At 35.7% G+C, this 19,596-nt stretch overlaps 1 protein-coding gene across 1 annotated transcript; it reads left to right on the forward strand.

Annotated features, from left to right (window-relative positions):
* The first annotated feature begins 4,579 nt into the window (after nucleotides 1-4,579).
* On the forward strand, nucleotides 4,580-18,958 carry LOC123251578 (casein kinase I-like). The gene is made up of 2 exons (XM_044680878.1): nucleotides 4,580-4,644; nucleotides 17,980-18,958. Exons 1-2 carry the CDS (start codon nucleotides 4,580-4,582, stop codon nucleotides 18,956-18,958), a joined length of 1,044 nt encoding a protein of 347 aa, XP_044536813.1.
* The last annotated feature ends 638 nt before the right edge of the window (nucleotides 18,959-19,596 follow it).

Here is a 19,596-nt window from a genome sequence, read left to right on the forward strand (position 1 = left end):
AAGGAAGGAAGGAAAGAAGGAAGGAAGGAAGGAAGGAAGGAAGGAAGGAAGGAAGGAAGGAAGGAAGAAGTGGATAATGAGAGGGACAGAGGGGAAAAGGGACAGAGGGAGAGAGGGGGAGAAGAGGAAGGAAGGAAGGAAAGAAGGAAGAAAAAATATGGAAAGAAACAAAGAAAGAATTATAGTTTTAGAGTCAAGAACTGAATGCAACCCTCTTGAGGATTATTCATCCCAAGTTAAGTGGCCTACTGAATTCAGTAGCATCTAAGGCAATATTTGAAAACAGACAGGTCTTCCTAACTGCAAAACTGTCTTAACACAATATTGTCCCTCCCATAGTGGAGTTTCTTGAGCAAGGGGGCATCATTTTCCAGCCTAAGAAGTCTCAGAAAGATTTTTTTGGTTAATGTGTGGAGGAGCCATTAGAGAATAGAGGACATGAAAGGAAAAAGATCAATTAGAAAGCTATTGTAATAGGTCAAAGAAGAGGTAATGAGGAATAAGGAAGGTGAGTGGTAAAGAAAAAATTCTTACAGATGTTGTAAATACATAATCTTATAAAACTTGACAAATGAAGCAATGAGATTTCCTATAAGACTATTGGTTAATATCATTGTTTGTGTCTTTTAATTGAAAACATCTCAGAAAAAATACCTAAAAGAGTTTGTTGTTGTTTCTGTTATTGTTGTAATCATTTAATTGAAAGATGATACATCTATTGTAGGGAACGTTGGTGGCTCATTTGATAACAGTGTCAAACCTAGAGTCAGGAGGACCTAAGTTCAAATCTCAACTCAGGCATTTATTAACTCTGTTCTCCCTAGGTAAGTCACTTAAATCCCTTTGCCTTGGTTTCTTCATCTGTTAGATGAGCTGAAGAAAGAAATGGCAAGACACTCTAGCATCTTTGATAAGAAAAACCCAAAAAGGGGTCACAAAGAGGCACAACTGAAAATGACTAAGCAACAACATATCCATTATCTCTACATCTCTCCTACTGAGAGGAATATGGACCAGAATTGATTCTGGAATTCTTTGTGACAAAGTCTGGCTCCATTTTTGTTTCTCTTCTCTTCTTCCAATTGAGCTTTATAGAGTCTAGAATAATGAATCAAAAACTTAATTTATCCAAGTACTGTAAAAGCCTTATTTAGAGTAGGCATCTGACTCTCTAGACTCTAGTTACTCCAATTCCACTCTTCCTCCTTAGTGATAGCTTAGCACCTGGCTCACAATCTTCACCCCACTTCTGCCATCATATTGAGGGACTTCAATATGTTGTGATGTTCCGTATTAAATAGGTCATCACAATCCTCAACTCCCAAAATCTGAGTTTCACTCCACCTCAGCCAAACATAAAAATGATCAAACTCTTGTTCTCATGGTCCCTAAGAATCCATCTTACTCTATGAATCATACCTTTAAAATTTTTAAATCCTTTAAAATTCTCCTTTATGACCATAACCTATCTTCATTCCATCTCTTTCAGTGTTTCACTTCCCCCCAAATTGGCCAATTCTTGCGGGACTCTCTAGTCAATCCATTTTCCTGCTTTTTCATCCCATTACCTCTGCTTTCATCTCATTTTTCTCCCCTTGAAATCTGGATCTTATTGAAAATTAGTTCAACTTTACATTGTTCTCTACTCTTGACTACCACCATACCTTGTTAAACATTAATCATGGATTTCTCTACTCAATATCACAGAATAACAGGATTTTAGATTTAGAAGTAACCTCCATAGGCAATGTGCAATCCATACCAGAAAAAGGTAACACTACTAAAACACCTCAACAACTGTCTCAGCCTCTTTCTGAAGATTTTTAGTGCAGGAAAACAATCCTATTTGTATTCTCCTGAATACCACTAAAGGTATTACCAGGAAGATTCTACTCCTTTAAGGTTCATTCTATGAAGATCTTGCTTTCTGTTACCTTTCAGACCCCTTGTTGTTCTTATACATCTATCAAGGATTTCAGCACTCCTTTCTCACTGTCTTTTTTCTCACTCCAAATCATGTTCTCAAACTTGGGAACTGTACTATATAATTTATTACTGCAGATAACCTTTTTCTCCCAGGTCATTTTCCTTAACTCTCATAATATCTGAATCTTCACTTCAGCAAAGGCACCTCAGAGATGGTCACACCTTCAATCTCATCATTATAGGAGCTCCACCTCTGAGATCCACAGCTCTCAAAGACTAATCAGGACTTCCTAAGATCATCAATCTTGGTTCCTTGTTTATATAAGAAATTTTATTAAACAATTTCTGTTAAAAAAATGTAAGCATCTAAAATATTTATAGAAGCTCTTTTTGTGGTGGCAAAGAACTTGAAACTAAAGGGATGTCCATTAATTAGAGAATGTCTGAACAAATTATGGTATATGCTTATCATGGAATGCTATTGTACCATAAGTAATAAACAAGACAATCACAAAACAACTTAGAAAGACTTATGTGAAATCATGCCAACTGAAGACAATGGAAAACATATACAGTATCAATAATATGCATGATGATCAATTGTGAATGACTTAACTATTAACAAGACAAGGATCTAGGACAACTCCAAGAGACACATGACAAAAAAAGGATATCCTTTTGCACAATACAAATATAAATTGAAACATATTATTCTTTACTTTATTCCTTCTGTGAATTTTTCTCTAGTGTAAGCAATGATGTGTCTTCTTTCACAACATGACAAATATGGAAATATGTATTATATGATAATATATGTACAACATATGTTATATTGCCTGCCTTCTTAGGGAAGGGTGGGAGAGAGGGAGAGAATATGGATTGCAAAATAACAGGAAAAAATATTAAGAAATTATATTGACATGCAATCTGGATTATAATTTACTATAACACATCAAGCACCTAACTATGTATGTGATATAACCAGGTAATCGTGAAAATAGTCCTCCTTATTAGGAGCTCTATGTTTAAACTCTTGATATGGTCAAAATTTAATACATGAATATAAAATTTTAACTATTTAAAAGATTGTTTTGAGTTTTTACAGATATTATTGCTTTTTTCAATGAAATTTATGTAATCATCTATCCTATTCAAAGTGCTAAAATAATTTCTAAAAGGAAATTATATTGGTGATTGTTATAATAGGATTACAGTTTTGGATAGAACTGCAAGAAACCTTACAGGGGCTAAAAAACCTTAATTTTACAGATTATAAAGTTAAGGTATAGGGAAGTTAAGTTCAAGGACACACCAATAGAAAGCATAAGAACTCAAATGAAGATTAAAATTCAGCTCCTTTTCTTCCATGCAAGATCACTGTATCAAATAATGAACTTGTGTAGGTGGGGAGATATATTAGAAATGTATATGTCTGTGGGAGAGAGAGAGTGGAGAGTGGAGGAGCACCTCTGTCATGAAGGGCTTTGAACATTAAGCAGAGAATTGTACAGGGACAAACTGGAGCAGGGAAGAGACTTGAGGTAGGCAGAACCACCAGGATGCATTGCAGTTCCGGCTAGTGTGAGGTGATGAAAGTTTGAACCAGGGATGTGGCAGTGTCAGAAACAAAAGGGAACATATTTGATAGATATGGCAAAGGTGAAATTGTCAGGCCTAGAAAACAAATTGAATATTTGAAATGAGAGATAATGAGTAAAGAATGACTCCTAAATTGTAGCTTTGAGGATGGTAATGGAAGGGGGGATGGTTTAAAGGAGTTTCAGTTTTAGACATTTTCATCTTAAGCTGTCTACTGAACTTCTATTTTGAGATGCTTACAAGGAAGTTGGAATTGGGAGACACGTATAGCAGAGAGTTTAGGGCAAGATAATGAGAATGCCAGGACCCCAAAATTAACCCCTTGCTAATGCATTTTCCTGAGTTGTAATGTTCCCCAACCCAAACCTAGCAACTCCAGACTCAAATCTAGCCATTAAGCATATCTCACCAAATCAAGATGTGTTGTGAGCTTGGTATAATAACAGTCCTTTGCACATGTACAGCCAGGGTGAAATCTCTTGCTGTCAATCTGTTACTGTCAAAACCATGGACCAGAACCATGGGTCAACTCAATAATGTCAGCTCTGAGTAATGGAAAACATTTGCAGGAACCACATCCCAGCCAACATAGCTCTGTCATAAATAGACTTTCATCCACGAAAGAAAATTGACTGTCGCCATCTTTGATGCTGGACAAACCCTGAGAATAGACACTTTAATGCTGGACAAACCCTGAGAACAGACACTTTAATGCTGGACAAACTCTGGCTTGTCACTAAGCAAACTTTGCCATTGTTACATCTATACCTTCTTTGTCTTGTCATACCTATATGTATCAAGGCTGTGCATTAGCATTTTGGGTTAGACTTGGGTAAGAGTCGTTCAACCATCATGACATGACTTGTCCTTACTCTTCAACAGAATAAAACTTTAAAGCACCTGATGGGGACTTCGGGTTATTCACGTATCCCATTTGAGTGGGTGGTCTTCAGGAATCATCAGCATGGAGATGTAAGTGAAATCCATGAGAGCTGATGAAGTAGAATAGAGGGAGAAGAAAAGAGGCCCCAGGATAGAGCCCTGTGGGACCAATATGGTTAGAAGGTATGGTCTGGGGGAAAATCCAACAGAGGAGACTGACAAGGAGCAGTTAAAGAGGTGGAATGAGAAAAGAGACTAACGAAGATGAGAGAGTGATCAACAAACAAGTACATGTTTGCTGGCTATAGGAAAAGATTCAGTAGACAGGGAAAGAATTAAGATAAGTGAGAAATTGGGGATGATAGACTAGAAAGTATGTTGAAGGAGAGAGAGTGGAGTGGGATCACATATATATATGGAGAGGACTACCTGTTCTGCTGAGAATAGGGGTGAAGGAATATGTAGTCATGGGAGGCATCTTAGTCATATGGCATGAAAAAAGAGGGAATTCACAGCAAAGTGCTTCAATTTTTTTCTATAAAATATGAGGCAAGTTCTCAGCTTATAAGGTGGGGAAGATGGGGTAAGAAATTCGAGAAAGGATGACAATTTTTAGAGGAGACAATGTGAAGAGTGGGATGGTGGGTTGATAAGGATTGCCTAGCAGCAGTGATGGCTCAGTTGAAGTTAAATAACATATTTGTAGTGGACCCAATTAGAATGACTGATTTTCTCCACATTCATTCGGCAGAATGTGTCTAGGAATGAAGGCAGGGAAGCCAATGTCTGTTGCTTTGCTGGGTCTAAAGGAAAAGGATTTGAAACCCAGCTGGAGCCAGTTCTATCACCCTTGAAGCTACTCAGAGCAGGGACAGAGGCTGGTGAACCACAAATCCCCATCAAGGGAGAAGGCTGAAGCATATTTGTAGCCAAGCTTTGAGGATGTTATCTTCCATCAAATGATAATCAGAGTGTGAATTATGCAGAAATACATTGTAAAAGTATGAAACTTCAAATATTTCAAGCAAAAAATTAATAATACTAATATTATCATGGCAAATAGAGCTATTAAATCACCCCTCCTCACAAAATGAAATTAAGGTAGCTAGTTATAAATATGTAATCACGAGGAAGAAAAAAAGAGGTAAAGATGAATTTATAGGAGCATCTATCAAAATTTTAAGAAAAAAAATACCACCTATATTAAGTAAATTATGCTCAGAGTTGAGTAATAAAACTTATTACCAAAATGTTTTCTAAGAAAAATCTAAAACAAAGAAAAAAACTACAAACCAGTATTATCAATGCATATCAGCTTAAAATAGTAAATTAAATTCTAGCAATAAAGAAAACATTCAAAACAATTTGGTTTTATCAGATATCATAGAAAAAGGCATTAGACAAAATTAAAAACTTATACTAAAATCTTCACAAAGGATATGTATAGAAGGAAATTGAAATAGTATTAAAATATCTATGTAAAACTTTAAGCTAGGATTCCATGCAATGTGGAAATACTAGAATATTTCCCAATAAATATGCATAAAACAATAATGTTTTATCCTACTATTGTTATTTGATAGGGTTTTTTAAGTGGCAGCAGTAACAATTAGACAAAAAAATGAAAACCAAAAGATGCAAAAAAGAGGAATTAAAAAAACTGTCCCTCTTTGGTGGTGATGTGGTTTAATAACATAGTGTATCAGGAATGAAACTAATTGAGCTAATAGCTTCAATAATAGAGCAGAGTACAAAATAAAGCCACAAATCAACATTTTAATTTAGCATAATGGTAGGAGTTGATCAATTACCACACCCCAAATAAAGTAAGTGATCATACGTTGATCTGGTAAGAACACATTTGGTTTGTCCTGTATGTGTAAACATGTGTAAACATGTCCTGAGTATGGGGGGAAAAAAACCTTCTGTTTAGATTGGCTGAGGATTTTGGTCTGAAATATGTATGAATACATTGAGCTAGTTGGAATTTGAGATTCTGAGGGAGCAGCTAGCTGGAAGAGAGCTTTCCAACCAAATTTCTGAGGATGAATTGGTTGGGAAAAGAGAGAGGGGAAAGGACTTTTGCGTCTGTATCAGCCTCCTTCCATTCCTCTTGATTCAAGGTTGTTGTTCTTCAGTTGTTCCAGTAGCATCTCACCCTTCATGACCCCATTTTGGGTTTTCTTGGCAAAGTTATGGGAATAGTTTACCATTTCAAACTATTTTCCAAATGATAAGCTGAGGCAAACAGAGTCAGGTGTCTTACCCAAAGTCATACAACTAAGTGTGTGAGATCAGATTTGAATTCAGAAAGATGTATTATATCTGCTTTGCCTCCTAGCTGACCCTGATTGAAGGAGTTCTTCGCAAACCTCAGATGTCCAAAGGATTTGGGATTTTCTATTTTCTTATTGTTCTAGGAATCTCCCTGGATCAGCTGATGGGAGTATTGATCTAAAGGCAGACTGTATTAGATAAAGTAGATTGAAGGGTCTACAAAGATTTTGGAGATGGGGAGAGGAAAGCTACACCATATCTAATGGGAACAATTGAATACTGAAACAAAATGATTTCACCTAGCAGTAAGGTCTTGGAAAATGTGCCCTAAATTTGAGCCCACTTTCCTGAACTCTGTATGTACTAGTGAGAGAATATGTCACAAAATTTTAAGGAGATATTTTATGCCAAAGTTCTTACTACACTACCTTATTAAGTACTGCTTTTTTTTTTTTAAACCCTTAACTTCTGTGTATTGGCTCCTAGGCAGAAAAGTGGTAAGGGTAGGCAAATGGGGGTCAAGTCCTGTCTGAGGCCAGATTTGAACCTAGGACCTCCCGTCTCTAGGCCTGATGCTCAATCCACTGAGCTACCCAGCTGCTCCTAAGTATTGCTTTCTTAAAAAGCTAATGAAGGAAGTGTAGGTCCCACATGTGTAGTAAAATCCACCCATGGAGTGGAGGCCGCTGTGGGACTAGGAGGAAGGAAGAATCAATATCTCTGTGTATTTTCCCCCACCCTTTTCCAGGGTAGTCTTTCAGTTGTTTCTGGAGGGAAAGCAGAAATTTGGGGCCTGAGGCCACCACTCTTATTTCTTCAGAGAAAGGAGATATGTCCTAGTCTAGAAGTATATCCATCCACTCTCCTAAAATTTTTAGTCTAGAAGATATACTTGAATTTAAGGTAAGTTTTGATGGCTTTGTTTTTGCTTTTTATTTTTAATTTTTTACCAATTACTTTTAATAATAAATTTCTACCCAAGTTTTCTGAAGTTATAAACAATCCAAATTATCTTTCTCCCCCCTCCCAGAGCTGGCAGGCAATTGGATCTGGGTTATACACATATTATTATTGAAGATATATTTATATATTGTTCATTTTTGTGAGTAATCTTATAAAATCAAAACCCCAAAATATATACTTAAATAAGCAAGTGATAAACCATATGCTTTTTTCTACATTTCTACTCCAACAATCCCTTCTCTGGATGTGGATAGCATTCTTTGTCATAAGTCCCTCAGAATTGTCCTAGATCATTGTATTGTGGATAGTAGCTAAGATTATCACATTTGATCATCCACAATATTGCTGTTACTGTGTACAATGTTTTCCTGGTTCTGCTTATTTCAATCTGCATCAGTTCCTGTAGGTCTTTCCATCTCCTTCCAAAATTATCCTGTTTATCATTCCTTACAGCCACAATTGTATCCCATCACCATCATATGCCACAATTTATTTAGCCGTTCCCTAATTGATAAATATCTTTTTAGTTTCCAATTCTTTGCCACAACAAAAATAGCAGATATAAATGTTTTTGTATAAGTAGGTCCTTTCCCATTTTTTTAAATCTCTTTGGGAAACAGCCCCAGTAGCAGTATTACTTTGTCAAAGGGTATGTATTGTTTCATAGCCCTTTGAGCATAATTCCAAATCAGTTCAAAACTCCATGAGCAATGTATTAGTGTCACAATTTGCCTCATCTCCAAAATTTATCATTTTCCTTTACTGTCATATTGACCAATCTGATGGGTATGAAATACTATTTCAGAGGAGATTTAATTTGTATTTCTCTAATCAAGAGGTATTTAGAACATTTTATGTGATTATTGATAGCTTTGATTTTTTTCATCCAAAAACTTTATTTATATCCTCTGATCATTTGTCAATTGGGGAATGACTCGTATTCTTATAAATCTGACTTAGTTCTTTATATATTTGAGAAATTAGGCTTTTATCAGAGAAATTATATAAAAAATGTTTCCCAGTCTGTTATTCTCCTTCTAATCTTGGTTGCATTGGTTTGTTTATACAAAATCTTTTTTTAATTTAATATAATCAAAATTATCCATTTTATATCTTGTAATGTTTTCTATCTCTTGTTCAGTCATAAATTCTTCCCTTCTCCATAGATGTGACAGGTAAACTATTCTGTGTTCCACTAGGCTTTGTCATTTCTTAGAAGGGGTTTCCAAAACTCTATATCTAAGATTTGACCACTTTATTGCCAAATACCAATTCCACAAAGAATATACACAGAGAATAAATAGTAAAGAAATCCATTTTTTTCTGAATCCTAGGAAAAGAAGAATCAAAGAAGCTATACATAGAATATATACCAGACAATGCATAGCGAAGGAGCTCTCCTATTGAGAATGAGTTAACTCAACTCAACCCAGATAGTATCCTAGACTCATCTAAAGGGAAATTTCCCAATCTCAGGAGTAGCAACCTGGATATAGGAACATGGGGACTGCTGCTCTCCTGTCTTCCCAGAATATCTTTTTCTTCAGTGACTTGAAGTGAGATAAGTCTCTTTTTTCTTCTCTTTTGAAGTTGGAAGCTAACCCAGCACTTGAAGAAAAGTTGAAGCCTAACTGGGCAGGGGGACTTTGAAAACTCAAACCCTGTCTCTCCCCAACTCTACCCCTACCCACATACCAAAAAAACTTTGAGAATAGAGTAAAACTAATTAATTGTGTTACACTATTAATGTTGTCTAATGATACCTGTTAATCATGGTGGAAAGCACTTAAGTGGAGGCTCCTGAGTAATGTATTAGAAATCTAGCCCCATTTCCCTTTGTTTCATTGTTATCCTGCACTTAGTACAATGAGCTACTCAGAACCATAGAGATTAGAAGGTTAAACACAGTCTTTTTATTACGATTATATTTCAACACACTCAGATAACATAATTCTTCAGCTGTTTGATAAAAACATAAGAACACTCATATTTTTTTTTTATTTTAAACCCTTAACTTCTGTGTATTGACTTATAGGTGGAAGAGTGGTAAGGGTAGGCAATGGGGGTCAAGTGACTTGCCCAGGGTCACACAGCTGGGAAGTGTCTGAGGCCGGATTTGAACCTAGGACCTCCTGTCTCTAGGTCTGGCTCTCAATCCACTGAGCTACCCAGCTGCCCCTCATTTTTTTTTAATTCAGCAAGGAGATTCTCTTATTTTCTCAGGAGCTACCCAACAAAATTTCAAAAGCTACTTTCTTATTCCTTGGGTACAAAGGAGATCAATTTACCTAGGAACAAACTAATAACTGTTTCTTGTCTGCACTAGAACGTATTTCCAAAAATTCTGGCTAGTGTTGAGGATATTGGGGTGAGGATGGAGAAGGGACATTGGCTCATACTTCTGCTGCTTTTGACTCATAAAATCAGGTGAATTCTGGGAAGCCATTAGGCAAAGAAACAATAAAGAGAGAGTAGCCCAAGAGCATGAGCTAAAATTATGATAGCATATGAACTAATAAAAATAGAAGTACATTAGAAATAACTACAAAATAAATAAAAAATCTGGCATTTAATCTGAATATAGATATGTGTGTGTACAAAATGTTCCTTTTAAAGAATAACAAACTTTAACTGGAGAAATGTTCACTGGGCCTTACCAATATTGTAAACCTAACAAAGATTCCTGAATTAACTCACAGGTTTAATGCTATACCAATCAAACTACCACAGGGACACTTGACAGAGTTATACAAAAATATAATTTGGAGGATTCATTTTCAGAAACAAAAGTTTTAGAAGCTCGAGGTTAATTATGGAAAGAATGAGGACTGAAGCAGGTATATACTTTTAATAATATAAAAAAGTAATCAACATAAATATTTTTGTTACTAGATAAAAAATAAAAATGTAGCTCAATATAATAGTCTAGATAAGGAAGAAACCGAAACAATGGAAACTTAATAAACTTAAGAACGTAAATTACTTGGGGAGGAACAGTTCCCTCTGAAACAAGAATGAGAGAGAAAACTAAAAAACCATTTGGTTAAAAAACTGGTTTAGAACAATCTTAGAAAATTACTTTATATAGTATAATAAGGTCTCTGTGGAAATATAACATGAAAATTATGAGAGAGAGAGAGAGAGAGAGAGAGAGAGAGAGAGAGAACCAGATCAAGGACCATTCACAACTATAACTAGAGAGAGAATTTACAAACTATTCAAAATGAGATTTCAATTGCAAAGAATTGAAAACCATTTGCAGGCACAAAATCAATGTAACTCTTTGAAAGGAAGAATTTAATTAGAAAAATAATTCGAGGGCACTAAATATTTTTGACAAAGACTTGATATATCCAAGACATTATAATGAACTAATAGAAATTTGTTGTTTAGTTGTTTCATTCATGTCCAACTCTTTATGATCACATTTTAGGATTTTCTTGGCAAAGATACTAGAGAGCTTTGACAATTCTTTCTCTAGCTCTTTTTACAGAGGGAGTAACTGAGGCAAACAGGGTTTAAATAATTTGCACAAGGTCAAACAGCTAATAAAGTGTCTGAGGCCAAATTTGAACTCACAAAGATGTTTTCCTTATTCTAATATGTGACAACAAAATCAATTTCATATTTTTAAAAGTATATTAGTGAATGTTTCTTACACCAATCATTAGGCCAAATAACTTTTCAATAAAGCAACAATTGTAACAAAACCCAACAAAAATAAAATATAAATGATATATTCAATATCATATATCTATTTTTCTAATTTTTATTTTTCCATATTACATGTCAAAGCAATTTTAATCATTTTCTGGCATTTTGCAATACATATTCTCTCCCTCCCACTCCCCCCCTTTCCTCAAGAAGTCAAGCAAGATGATATAGGTTGTACGTTATCATAAAATATATATTTCTATGTTCACCATGTTGTGGACCAAGACATATAATTTACATTAGAGAAGAGTTTGGGAAGAAAATAAAGTGGAGAATGGTATAGTTTAATCTTCATTCAGACTCTATCAGTTTGTTCCTTAGCAATGAATACCTTTCTTTTTCATCATGAGTCCCTTGGAGTTGTCCTGAAATTTTACTTTGTTGATAATAATTATGTCATTCACAGTTGATCATTGTACAATATTATTGTTACTGTGAATGATATTCTCCTAGTTCTGCTAACTTCAATTTTCATCACTTCATATAAGTCTTCCAGGTATTTTGTGATCATCTTGTTTGTCATTTCTTATGACACAATAGTATTCCATTACAATCATCTACCTTGACTTGTTCATCCATTCCTTAATTAATGGACATCCCTTCAGTTTCCAGTTTTGCCAGCCCCAAAAAGCTGCTATAAATATCTTTGTACAAGTAGTTCCTTTTCCCCTATCTTTGATCTCCTTGCAATACAGACCTAGTAGTAGTATTGCTGAGTCAAAGAGTTTTTATCCTTTAGGCATGGTTTCAAATGACTCTCCAGAGTTCACAACTCCTCAAACAGTGTATTAGTACCCCAATTTTTCCACTTACTTTCCAATATTTGTCATTTTCTTTTTTTTTTGTCATATTAGCCAATCTGATAGGTATGAAGTAGTAGCTCAGAGTTGTTTTAATTTGTATTTCTTTAGTTAATTGTGATTTTGAGTGTTTTTTCATAGTCTCAATTTCTTCATCTGAAACTTGTCTGTCACAATTCTTTAACCATTTGTCAATTGAGGCATGCTTTATATTCTTATAAATTTGACTCTGCTCTCTATATCTTTGACTTTTTTCTTGTTTTTTTTTTAATGAGCCCTTACCATTTGTCTTAAAATCAATACTAAGTATCAATTATATGGCAGAAGAGGAGGAGTAAGAGCTAGACAACTGGGGTTGATTAAGTGACTTTGTTGCTAAGAGGTATTTGTAGTCAGATTTGAAACCAGGACCTCACTATTCCGGACCTGGGGCTTTATCTACTATGTGACCTAGCTTCCCCAATTCTCTGAATATTTGAGAAATGAGGCCTTTTTCAGAGACAGTTGGTATAAAATATTTTTCTTCCATGTTTTGTTTGCCTTTTTATCTTGGCTGTATTGATTTTGATTGTGCAATCCTTTTAAATGTAATAAAAGCAATGTTATCTATTTTACTCATAATATTCCCTAGGTCTTGTTTAGATTTAAATTCTTCCCTGTTTCTAGGTCTGAGGGTAAGCTATTTTGCACTTTCCTAATTGGTTTATGGTCAACATCCTTTATTTCTAAATCATGTATCCATTTTGGCTCTACCTTGGTTTTATGACATGAGGATTATGTCTAATTTCTGCCATGCTATTTTCTAATTTTCCCAGCAGTTTTTATGGAATAGTGAGTCCTTCCTCCAAAAACTTGAGTCTTTGGATTTGTCAAACACTGGGTTACTCAATACTGCCTTTTGAGTATCTAAGCAATTCCATTGATCCACCACTCTATTTCTTAGCCAGTACCAGATTGTTTTAATGGTTGCCACTATGTAATACAGTTTAAGATTAGATATAGCTAAGCCACCTTCCATGATAGTCTTTTTCATTAATCCCTTTGATATTCTTGGCCTTTCATTCTTCCAGATGAATTTTATCATTATTTTTCTAGCTCTGTTTTTAGGGTAATGTGATTGTATAGCACTGAATAGGTAAATTATTTTAGGTAGAATTGCTATTTTTATAGTCTCTGCCTACTTGTGAGCAATTAAGGTTTTTCCAAATGTTTAGTTCTGACTTTATTTTCATAAAGAGTCTTTTGTAGGTGTGATAATAAAATTCCTTAGTTTGTCAAGGCAAGTAAAAAGACATTCCGTGAATATGACTATGAAAAAAATAATACTCAAAGATTATGACCCAAATAAAATAATTCTGAAGTCTCACCTCAAATCCAACAAATTATCAAAGATAAAAAACTTTTAAATAATAAAATTTGGAGAAATATAGGTACTATTAATGGAGACAAAAGTTGTTCTAAATTTAAAAAGGGACTAAAATGTCCATCCACTTTGATTTTGAAACAGTAAAAATAAATATTTCACATATTAGAAAATATCTTATTGCCTATCTATTAGAAAATGAGCAAATTGTTATATATTAATATAATTATTAGTACATTATAAAAAAGATAAGTATGATAAATACAGAGAAGTCTTGAGATATATGTATATATGCATACACACATGTAAAAAATCAGGAAAAAAGGGGGAAAAGCAATATACTAATATACTGCATATAAGAATAATGCAAATATATTCATTAAAAGGATGATAAAACAACAATAAAATTGAAAGTGAATTTTTTGGAATTATAATGATAAAGCTTGGCTTCCTGAAAGAGAAATGAAAATATAATTGCAAAGGTAATGACTATGTATGTCAAAAAACGTATAAACTGTTGTACTTAGTTTATGTATAAGTTAAATTGCTCAATTTTTACCCTTTTTTTAATTCTTTCTCTTTTTAATGGTAAGGACATCTAGTTTGAAAGGAGGAAGGGATATATTGAAAAATTATGGTAATATGAAAAGAAGATATGAATAAAATCAAAAATGTAAAAATCTATCACTATACTACTATATTATGAGTCTATATGTGACATGATAAACATACACCTTACCTCAGCTCTTCCTTCTTTTTACTAACTGAACTGGCTTTGCACACCTAAACTACCCTCATGTTTGGAGAATTCTTAAAAAGAGGGAAGCCTAACAACTTCAGCTTACCCTCTCATGATTCATTCATCTGTATATAATAATTTCATCAAAAGACATTTTTTACTTTTTGGTTTAGTTTAGTTTTCCAGATAGTTAGATTGGGTTCTTTAAGTCATTACAGATCTCAATTTAATGTTTTGAATCTTAATGCAATTAGTAGAGTGATCTGCAAGGAGGAGCATTTGGAGTTCATCAATAGATAATCTCTCTTTACTTGAGGGCAGGAAGGTGACATAGTGGATATAGTTCCAGGCCTGGAGTCTGGAAGACCTGAGTTCAAGTGTGACTTCAGACATTTACTAGCTAGCTGCATAACCCCGGAGCAAGTCATTTAACTCTGTTTGCTTCAGTTTCTCTATAAAATGAGCTGGAGAAGGAAATGGCAAACTACTCCAGTATCTTTGCCAAGAAAATCCCAAATAGCAACATGAAGAGTCAGACACAACTGAACAACAAAAAAAAAAAAAACTTTATTATGTTGAAAAATGGAAAGGTTGTCACCAAAGGAATATATGTTGGGAGAAAAGAATGAGCATAACAGAGACTTTGCATGCTCCATTAGCATCTATTCAATGTCAAGATATCTAGAAGTCCTACCCAATATTGCATCAGATCTCCTTTAGTAAATTTATGGGAATGTATAAAGATGAATTGTGCATGGATATGGATGATCTGTGTTCCTGGAAGGGGTGCACACATTTTTGGAATATTTGGATATCAGAATATAATTGCATACTAGTCACATTATCATAATTGTACTATGCACTTATTTTGATCTTTTTATATGTTAGAAGATTTCTTGCATAGTAGAAATATATTGCTAAATTAAAATCATGAGAATTCTTGTTTCACTTCACTAGTGCCTCCCTGTCTTTTTAAATAATTTAGTCTTCTTTATTCCTTCTCTCCCTCTTTCTTTTCTTCCCTCCTCCCTTCCTCTTTTTCCTTCTGTCTTCCTTCCTTTCTTTCTTTTTCTTTCTTTTCTTGTTTCTTTCTCTCTTTCTTTCCTCCCTCTCTTTTCTTCATCTTTATTTAGTGTATAAAACTCCCCTACTAATGAAAATCAGTCCCATCTATAACTTATACTCTTCTTTTTTATTAGTTTCTTAAATTTTATTTATTTTTTAGGATCAGAAATGTTTAAATTCTTTTTTTTTACTTCCAAATTTTCTTTGGAGGTAGAATGGAGAAAGGAAGGAAGGAAGGAAAGGTAAAAAGAAGGAAGGAAGGAAGAAGAGGGAAAGAAAGAAGGGAGGAAGGAGGAAAGGAAGAAAGGAAGAAAATATGGTACAATCTGCAGTCAGAGACCATTATTTTTCTTTCTGCAAGTAAATGGCATGTTTCGTTTTGAATCCTTTGGAATTGTGGTAGAGCACTGTGTTGATTGGTTACTAAGTCTTTTTAAATTTATTACCTCTACAAGTTGTTATTATGTAGATTGTTCTCCTGGATTTGCTCAATTCACTTTGCGCCAGCTCATAAAGATCTTCCCAGGTTGTTTGTTGTTGTTTTGTTTTTTGGAAACTTCGTCCCTCATTATTTCTTATAGCACGATAGCATTCCATCCCATTCATAGTCTGCAACTTGAATAACTGTTCCCCAATTGATGAGCATCTCCAAAGTTTTCAATTCTTTGCTATCACATAGATAGAAAAGGCATATAGATATGTATATGTCATATATACATATATGTATACGTACATAAATATAGATCCTTCTTTCTTTGATCTCTTTGGGGTATAGACTTGGTAGGTTAAAAGGTATACACAGCTTGATATCCTTTTGAGCATATAGTCCAAATTGCTTTTCAGAACGGTAGCACTAGTTCACAGCACTAGCAATTGTCTCCAGTATGTCATTTTCATTTTTCATCACCTTAGTTAATCTGATGGGTTTGAGGTGGTACCTCAGAGTTGAGTAATTTATAGACTTTAAGAATGTCCTGAAAAACTGAAACATCAAAGGATTTGCCTAAGATCATTTAGCTTGTATGTCAGACTCAGAATTAGTCCAGGTCTTTCTGAATCAGAGGCCCGCTATCTTTCTATGCCACACTGCCTGCTTTAATCTCAATTTCTGCAAAGGTAAAATGTGAAAATGGAATGAGCACAACCTGTGTGTGTGATCATGATGAGAAAAAAAAATGCCCTCAAGATGTAAGGAGGTTGAAGAGCAACTGGAAAAGACTGAGAAACTAACCAGTTAAGAAAGGTTTTACATGAGAATATTATATGTGCACAAGCTTTTGAGAATCATATAAAGAAAGGATCTCAGATTTAAAGCTGAAATTGACCCTAGAGGTGATTGAGCCCAGCTTCCTCATTTTTAATATGAGGGAAATTATTCCCAGACTTGTGACTTGTTTTCAGTCACATATCCAGGCAGGATCAGAATCTGCAATCATACACAAATGCTCTACTCCAAACACAGTACTTCTCATACTGAATTATACTAGGTTGCAAGATTAGCAAAACTACCAAGGAAATAGGCCTTTAAGTCCTTTTCTCCATCCCCTTGTGAAAGGTAAGCTGCAGACTGAAGGGGGGTGGGGGTCGGGGAAGGTTAAGGCTCAGTAGGTGTAGAATTGAATATATGAAGAAGGGAACAAAAGAAATGTGACAGTATCGATTTATTGTTTTAGCTCCCAAAAGACAGAACAACCAAAGGAAGAAAAATAAAAATGTATTTGTCTTCTAATGGGGGGAAAGTTTAGTGGCAGTTTTCTACCAAAGGCAAATACATTGTGAAGGTCAGGTTCATAAGGGCAGGAATAGCTCCTAGAACTAAAACTGAACAGGTCATCTACTGCAAGTCCTTCATTTTGCAGATGAAGGCTAAGTGACAAACACAAAAATCACATAAAGAATTCTGCCAGAAGTAGGATTTGAACCTAGGTCCTTGACTCTGCAGTCAGTCAATGTGCTTTCCAATTTCACTGTACCTTCGGCGATTAGGGCGGCTTCACTCTTATTAGTTCTCCTTGATCCGAAAGCAGTAATTCAATTCCCTGGGAGAAGGGAACTTGGATTTATACCCTGGAAAGTGTCAAGAGTAAAAAGACAAACCTATTAGAAGTTCTCTAATGATTCCCCCAGTGCCGGATTGTTCAAGACCTCAGGTCCTCATTGTGATTTGGTTTGTTTTATTGTGATGCACCAATCATTCCAGTTAATGTGGAAGACGCGACTGGTGTCTGAACTAGGGGAAGAAAATATGAAGGAAACCTGGTAAAGGGGGTGGTGAGACTTTGGCAAAATGACTGGTGCTGGCCGGCTGGCAGCTGGTGGCCCCCGGCATTGGCAGAGGAACGCTACACCCTCCCCACAGTCTCCCAGTTTCTTTAAGCCTAGGACATCGCCCTTGGCGGCGGCAGGGACAACTGTGGCTCCTCGCTGGTGCACTGGGAAAAGCCTCCTGCCCTGTGGCCTTGAAAAGTGGGTGCTCTGGGGACTCTTGCTCCGTAAATCGGTGAGAGAGTTCCCTTTCTTTCCCAATCAATTTCCCGGCCCCAGAAACCTCTCCCCACCACCTCCCCACAAGCCTTGTGGTTGAGCCCTTGTCCACACTAGCTCCCATCTCCCAATAGCCCTGAAGAACCTCCCTCTTCTCCCATTTCCAGGATGAATATCAGCACAATCCCCAAGGCCGAATTAATTTTTGGAGGAAAATATAAACTGGTGAGGAAGATCGGAAATGGCTCCTTCGGGGACATCTTCCTGGCAATCAACATCACCAATGGCGAGGAAGTGGCTGTGAAGCTTGAATCCCAGTCATCCAAGCATCCCCAACTGTTTTTCGAAGTCAAACTGTATAAGATTCTTCAAGGGGGGGTTGGCATTGCTCACATGCGATGGTATGGTCGGGAAAAGGGTCACAATGTACTGGTCATGGACTTACTCGGACCCAGTCTGGAAGAATTGTTCAATGTATGTTCCCGCAAGTTCACACTGAAAACCGTGCTCATGTTAGCTGACCAGATGATAAGTAGAGTCCAATACTTGCATACAAAGAACTTTATACATAGAGATATTAAACCAGATAACTTCCTAATTGGCACTGGTCGTCACTGTAACAAGTTATTCATTATTGACTTTGGTTTGGCCAAAAAGTACCGAGACAGCAAAACAAAGGAACACATACCATACCGAAAAGATAAAAACCTCACTGGCACTGCCCGTTATGCCAGCATCAATGCCCACCTTGGCATTGAGCAGAGTCGAGGGGATGATATGGAATCTCTAGGCTACGTATTGATGTATTTTAACAGGACCAGCCTGCCCTGGCAAGGACTAAAAGCTGCAACAAGGAAACAAAAGTATGAAAAAATTGTTGAAAAGAAGATGTCAACTTCTGTGGATACTTTATGTAAGGGATATCCTCATGAATTTGCAACATATTTAACCTATTGTAAGGGTCTCCACTTTGAGGAAGCCCCAGATTATTTGTATCTAAGGCAGTTATTCCGATCTCTTTTCAAGTCTTTGAACTATCAATATGACTATTTATTTGACTGGACAGTACTGAAGGAGAAAGACGCCGCCCAGGAAACAGCTTCTTCTAGTCAGAATCAGCCACCACAAACCTCAACATTTGACTAAGCAGGAAGAACTACAGATAAAGAAGAAGAGATGATCCTAGCAGGCCTTATTACATATCAAACCTAGACGCTGTAGTTCCTACGGAGACACTTGAAAGTGGTTTTGGACAACCGTTTACTGGTGTAAAGAACTTGCTTTTGGTATAAGCTGGCTCTTGGCAGCAATGGTAATGCTGCCCCCCAAGTTGTAGCTGTTGTCATTGTGAATATTAACAGAGACAGTGAAATAGTGCTCAGCTTTCAAATGATTTTTTTTTCAAGGTGGAAAAGGTAACCAAATGGTTGACATGCGTGTGCTAGTGCTAGAGAAATTGTGCCTATGTCAATTTTTTTTCTTTTCATTTTGATCTCTACAGTTTTGAGATTTCATTTCATAAGAATAGCATGAACAATCTTCAACTGCAGGTGTGAAAATTGCCAATGCTCAAAATGGAACATTTTGGCTATTTCCTCTTTGGGGTTCTCAAACTGCAAACATAAATATTATTAATATTTTGGAGCCTTTTGTATGTAATCTAAGATTCTAGTTTTTAGGTCTGCAAAAGATTCCACCTGCTTATCATTATAGAAAAAACAGTGAGTTCAGGGAAAACTTAAGAAAAACTGGGTTTCTGGTAGATTGTTTTTAGGACTCTGTAT

Source organism: Gracilinanus agilis, chromosome 6 (genome assembly GCF_016433145.1).
Source record: "Gracilinanus agilis isolate LMUSP501 chromosome 6, AgileGrace, whole genome shotgun sequence".
Lineage (NCBI taxonomy): Eukaryota > Metazoa > Chordata > Mammalia > Didelphimorphia > Didelphidae > Gracilinanus > Gracilinanus agilis.

Coding starts and splice junctions, on each gene's coding strand:
- LOC123251578 (XM_044680878.1), top strand. CDS start 4,580: ATGGTTAGAAGGTATGGTCTGGGGGAAAATCCAACAGAGGAGACTGAC. Junction 4,645..17,979: donor GACAAGGAGCAGTTAAAGAG/GTGGAATGAGAA, acceptor TCCCATTTCCAG/GATGAATATCAGCACAATCC.